Raw genomic sequence first — 5693 nt, forward strand, 5'->3', positions numbered from 1 at the left:
TGCCAGTAGAGTGGAAAAAGGTTGTGATTGTACTCCTGTACAAAAATAAAGGTGAGCAAAGTGAGTGGAAGGTTTATCGTGGCATAAGTTTATTGAGTGTGGTAGGGAAGGTGAAGAAATATTATAAAGTAAAAAATATATCAGAAGTCCTAGTGAACAGAGTGGCTTTAGGAGTGGCAGAGGAAGTGTGGATCAAATATTTTCAGTAAGACAGATAGTCGAGAAGGCTTTTGAGAAGGACTTTAAAATGGTATATATATATATATATATATATATATATATATATATATATATATATATATATATATATATATATATATATAAATATATATATATATATATATATATATATATATATATATATATATATATATATATATATATATATATATTTGTTTATTTTTTTATTTATTTATGCGAGGAAGGAGGAACCAAAGGCCACGAACCCGCAACAATTGTTCCATCCATGAGAAAAACAAAATATAAGAGAGAGCCAAATTCAAGATCCAATCATTTTGAGATGCCTGGACACACTGCTTTTGAAAGACTGGAGGTCATACGAAGCAGGAAATACAGACAGAGGGAGAGAGTTCCAGAGTTGACCTGTTGCATAAATGAAGGATTGAAAAGGGATGAGAGTTTGTTCTAGATGGGAGGAACACGCCCGTCATAAAGGTGGAGGAATGCATCCAGAGAGTTCAGAGGACCAGTGACCGTTGAAGTAGCGATAGAAAAGAGATAAAGATGCAGCATTGCGGCGAAGAGAAAGACGTTGAAGGGAGTCAGTAAGATGAGGAGAGTTAATGAGACGAAAAGCCTTTGACTCCACCCTATTGAGAAAAGCTGTATGTGGGGAACCTCCTCACACATGAGAGTTGTACTCCACACAGGGGCGGATAAAACCCGTGTATAGAGTCAACAATTGTGCACGGGTAAAGAAGGAACGGAGTCGGCTTAGCACACCTAATCTCTTGGAAGCAGATTTTACAAGAGATGTAATACGATCTTTCCAAGACAAGTCCCGAGTATCCGGTATATGAAACACCAAGCAAGTTCAAGGATGATGCAGGATTAAGCTGAATATTATTAAAGATTAGTGGGTACACCTGTGGAAGATTTTATCGGGTTGATAGGTGTAAGATCTGAGTCTCTGATGCATTAAAAATAACAAGATTATTTTTACCCCAGTCAGAGATACGAGCCAAGTCTGACATTAGGTATGCCATAGCCTCATCCCTTGTTTGTTGAAGTAACTGCTGAGATGGGCATTGAGGGAACCAAATGGAAAGGTGAAGGGTGGAGTCATCAGCGTATGAGTGGATAGGGTTAGATGTACAGCTTAGAAGGTCATTGATGAATAAAAGGAAGAGAGTTGGTGATAGGACAGGGCCCTGAGGAACACCACTGTTGATAGATCTAGTAGAAGAACGATGGCCGTCTACAACAGCGGCTACAGAACGACCAGAAAGGAAGCTATAGATGAAGGCACAGATAGAAGGATAGAAACAGTAAGAGGGCAGTTTGGAAATTAAAGATTTATGTCAGACCCGATCAAAAGCCTTTGAGATGTCAAGTGCAATGGCAAAGCTTTCGCCAAAGTCCCGAAAGGAGGATGACCAGGAGTCTGAAAGGTAGGTGAGAAGATCACCAGTGGAGCGTTCTTGACAGAACCCATACTGACGATCAGAAAGAAGATTGTGATAGGAAAGAAACAGTTCTGACCTGATCTCTGGGCTGGTGAGTGCCCTACGGGGCCAGAGAGGGTGGCGCCGGGTGGGGGTAGTGGCCTGGAGAGAGGTGTAACTTGGATGTCCACTCATTGCGGAAGTGCACATTGTACTGATGTGTGGGGTGCATGGGAGTGTAGAATAGGTCAGTCTGAAGATGTTCAGAACGTTCGTTCACTTCCCAAATTTTTCAAAGTTTTTTATAGGCAGCGCTCAAACGAGGCCGGCAGCAATTTATCAGCTAAACATCATTCAACGCCGGCGGCCACGGAGGGGTTAAGAGTGAGAGCAGTGGAGATGGGAGTGCTGAGGAATGTGTGTGGAATACAGAAAGTGGATAGGATATGAAATAATGTGATTCGTGAAAGATGTAGAGTAAGGAAGTCTGTGGACACCTGAATCGAAAAGAGTGTACTTAGATGGTATGGCCATGCGGAAAAATGGATAACAACAGAGTGGTGAAAAAAATATATCTGAGTGAATTTGAAGGAGGGAGTAGGCGAGGTATGCCAAGGATAAGGAGCAGGGGTATCGTGGATGAGTGTGTGAGGAAGGGAGGTATGGAAGTCGGTGAGGCTAGGGGACTGACAAGAGATCGACCTGCATGGATGAATGTTGTGAGAAGTGTATGATCAGGGATTTGGCACCCCTTTTCAATGTGACAGCATCCAGATTGACTCTATCTAATACGTTTATGTGAATCTACGGAATATGGTGAATGTTCTTGGCATATTATACAGCCAAGATTTGGGGGACTTGAATGATGAGTGAATAGAAGTGTGGCCCATTGAACTGGGCAAACTTGGGTTGTCTGGACATTGCTACTTCTTACTGTGCCCTATGGTGGGGAAGGAGGTCAGGATGATGATGTTTAAATATATATATATATATATATATATATATATATATATATATATATATATGTGTGTGTGTGTGTGTGTGAGGAAGAAGGAACCAGAGACAACGAGCCCGCAAAACTGTTTCTTCCAAAAGAAAAACAAAATACAAGAGAGAGCCAACTTCAATATCCGATCATTTCGAGATGCCTGGACGCACTACGTTTGAAAGACTGGAGATCATAGGAAGCAGGAAATACAGACAGAGGGAGAGAGTTCCTGAGTTGACCCGTTGCATAAATGAAGGACTAGGAGTAACGGTTAACTCTTGAATTAGAGAGTTGGACAGAAAAGGGGTGAGAGTTTGATGCTAGACGGGTGCTACGCGCCCGTCGTAGAGGTGAAAGAATGCATGCAGATAGTTGAGAGGAACAGTGACCATTGAAGTAGTGATAGAAAAGAGATAAAGATGCAACAGTGCGGTGAAGAGACAGACGTTGAAGGGACTCAGTCAGAGGGGTAGAGTTAATGGAATGAAAAGCCTTTGACTCCACCCTATTGAGAAGGGCTGTATGTGGGGAGCCTCCCCACATATGAGAGTTGTATTCCATGCAGGGGGAGATTAAACCCCTGTATAGAATCAACAATTGTGCAGGGGTAAAGAAGGAATGGAGTCGGCTTAGCACACTCAATCTCTTGGAAGCAGATTTTACAAGAGATGTAATATGATCTCTCCAAGACAAGTCCCGAGCAAATGAAACCCCAAGCATGTTCAACGATGATGCAGGATTAAGCTGAATACTATTAAACATTAGCGGGTATACCTGTGGAAAATTTTGTCGGGTTGATACTTGATAGGTGCATAAACTGAGTCTTTGATGCATTAAAAACAACCAGATTATTTTTACCCCAGTCAGAGATACGAGCCAAGACAGACATTAGGTGTGCCATAGCCTCATCCCTTGTTTGTTGAAGTAACTGCTGAGATGGACGTTGTGGGAATCAAATGGAAAGTTAAAGGGTGGAGCCATCAGCGTGTGAGTGGATAGGGTTAGATGTACAGCTTAGAAGGTCATTGATGAATAAAAGGAAGAGAGTTGGTGATAGGACGGAGCCCTGAGGAACACCACTGTTAATAGATCTAGGAGAAGAATGATGGCCGTCTACAACAGCGGGTATAGAATGACAAGAAAGGAAGCTAGAGATGAAGGCACAGATAGAAGGACAGAAATCGTAAGAGGGCAGTTTGGAAATTAAAGATTTATGCCATTCGATCGAAAGCCTTTGAGATGCCAAGTGCAATGGCAAAGCTTTCGCCAAAGTCCCGAAAGGAGGATGACCAGGAGTCTGAAAGGTAGGTGAGAAGATCGCCTGTGGAGCGTTCCTGACGGAACCCATACTGACAATCAGAAAGAAGGTTGTGATAGGAAAGATGCTTTAAAATTTTTCTATGAAGAATAGATTCGAAAACTTTTGAGATACACGATGTTAAAGCAATTGGACGATAATTAGAGGGTTGGGAATGCTCACCCTTCTTTGGGACTGGCTGAATGAAAGCAAACTTCCAGCAAGATGGAAAGGTACAAATTGATAGACAAAGGCGAAAGAGTTTGCCTAGGCAGGGTGTAAGCACAGAAGAGCAGATCTTGAGAACAACTGGAGGGACTCCATCAAGCCCATATGCCTTATTAATATTGAGGCCTGTGATGGCAGAAAATACATCAGCCAAAGAAACTTTAATGTTAGCCATGAGGAAGTCAGAGGGGGGGAAGTGATGGAGGAACAGCACTGGAATCATCTAAGGTGGAATTGGAGGAGAAAGTCTGAGCAAAAAGATCTGCTTTATCAGTAAAAGAAATAGTTACAGAGCCATCACAGTAGAAAAGAAGTGGGAAGGATGATGAGGTAAAGTTGTTAGAAAGCTTTGTGGCAAGGTGTCAGAAGGAGTGGGAAGAATTCGAGTTAGAGGGTTGAGAGCAATTTTTACAGATGAATTTATTTTTAGCAGAGCAAAGAACAGACTTAGCACGATTCCAGGCAGAAACGTATAAAAGATGTGATTCAGGGGTGGGTTGGCTCCAGTACCTTTTAGAGGCCCTCTCCTTGTTGTGGACAGCATTAGAACAAGCGTGATTAAACCAAGGCTTTCGTGCATTACTCAAAGGATATGAGAAGGGAATGTATGATTCCATGCCCGAGAGAATAACCTCCGTAATGTGCAAGGCACACTCAGATGGCTCACGGCCATGGAAGCAATAATCATTCCAGGGAAAATCAAAGTACTGCCTGAGGGCCTCCCAATCCGCAGCTCCAAACTGCCACAGACGACATTTCTTTGGAAGGTCCGCAGGCCGTACCGGAGCGATAGGACAGGTTCAGGTGATAAGGCTGTGATCGGAGGGGCCCAACGGAGAGAAAAAATTAACAGTGTAAGCAGAAGGATTAGTTGTAAGGAATAGGTAAAGTATGTTGGAACTCTCTCCAAGGCGGTCAGGGTTACGAGTAGGGTGCTGTAGAAGCTGCTCTAGGTCATTAAGGATAGAAAAGGTGTAGGCTTGTTCACCAGGTGGATCAGTGAAAGGAGAGGAGAGCCAAAGGTGGTGGTGAACATTGAAATCTCTAAGAATGGAGATTTCAGAGAAAGGAGAAATGGATAGAATGTGTTCCATCGTAGAAGGAAAATAGTCAAAGAATTTTTGATGGTCAGTAGAATTAGGAGAGAAGTAAACAGCACAGATATATTTAGTAAGAGAATGACAGGAAAGCCGAAGCCAGAGTGTAGAGAATTCAAAAGAATCGAGTTCAGGAAAACGAGAGCAAGATAAGTTGTTGCATATATATACACAACAGCCACCTTTGGCTTTGAAATGAGTATAGAGAAAGTAAGAGGATACAGAGAAAGGTCTGCTGTCAGGTGCCTCAGACAGCTGAGTATCATTTAGGAAAAGAAGGTGAGGTTTAGAGAAGGAGTGGTGGTGCTCAACAGAGGAAAGGCCACGAATGTTGCAGAAATGAAGAAGAGAGTCAGACAGTGGTTCCAGGCATATTGAGTTGTCACCGGGAGAGCGGCAGAAGGTGGGGGCATTTATGATCCCCCCCCTTTGGACTCCGAGGCTACATTATTCTACGC

General features: G+C 42.7%; 1 protein-coding gene across 1 annotated transcript in view; it reads right to left on the reverse strand.

Annotated features, from left to right (window-relative positions):
• LOC145407125 (glutamate receptor ionotropic, delta-2-like) overlaps nt 1-1820 on the reverse strand; it is a 101818-nt gene extending 99998 nt beyond the window's left edge. Inside the window, exon 1 of the mRNA XM_080278147.1 lies at nt 1723-1820. Coding sequence (XP_080134273.1) covers nt 1723-1820 — 98 coding nt within the window. The remainder of the gene's footprint in view (nt 1-1722) is intronic.
• Nucleotides 1821-5693: the final 3873 nt, after the last annotated feature.

This window comes from Coenobita brevimanus, chromosome 8 (genome assembly GCF_032717465.1).
Source record: "Coenobita brevimanus isolate Jiangsu-jjx chromosome 8, ASM3271746v2, whole genome shotgun sequence".
Classification (NCBI taxonomy): Eukaryota; Metazoa; Arthropoda; class Malacostraca; order Decapoda; family Coenobitidae; genus Coenobita; species Coenobita brevimanus.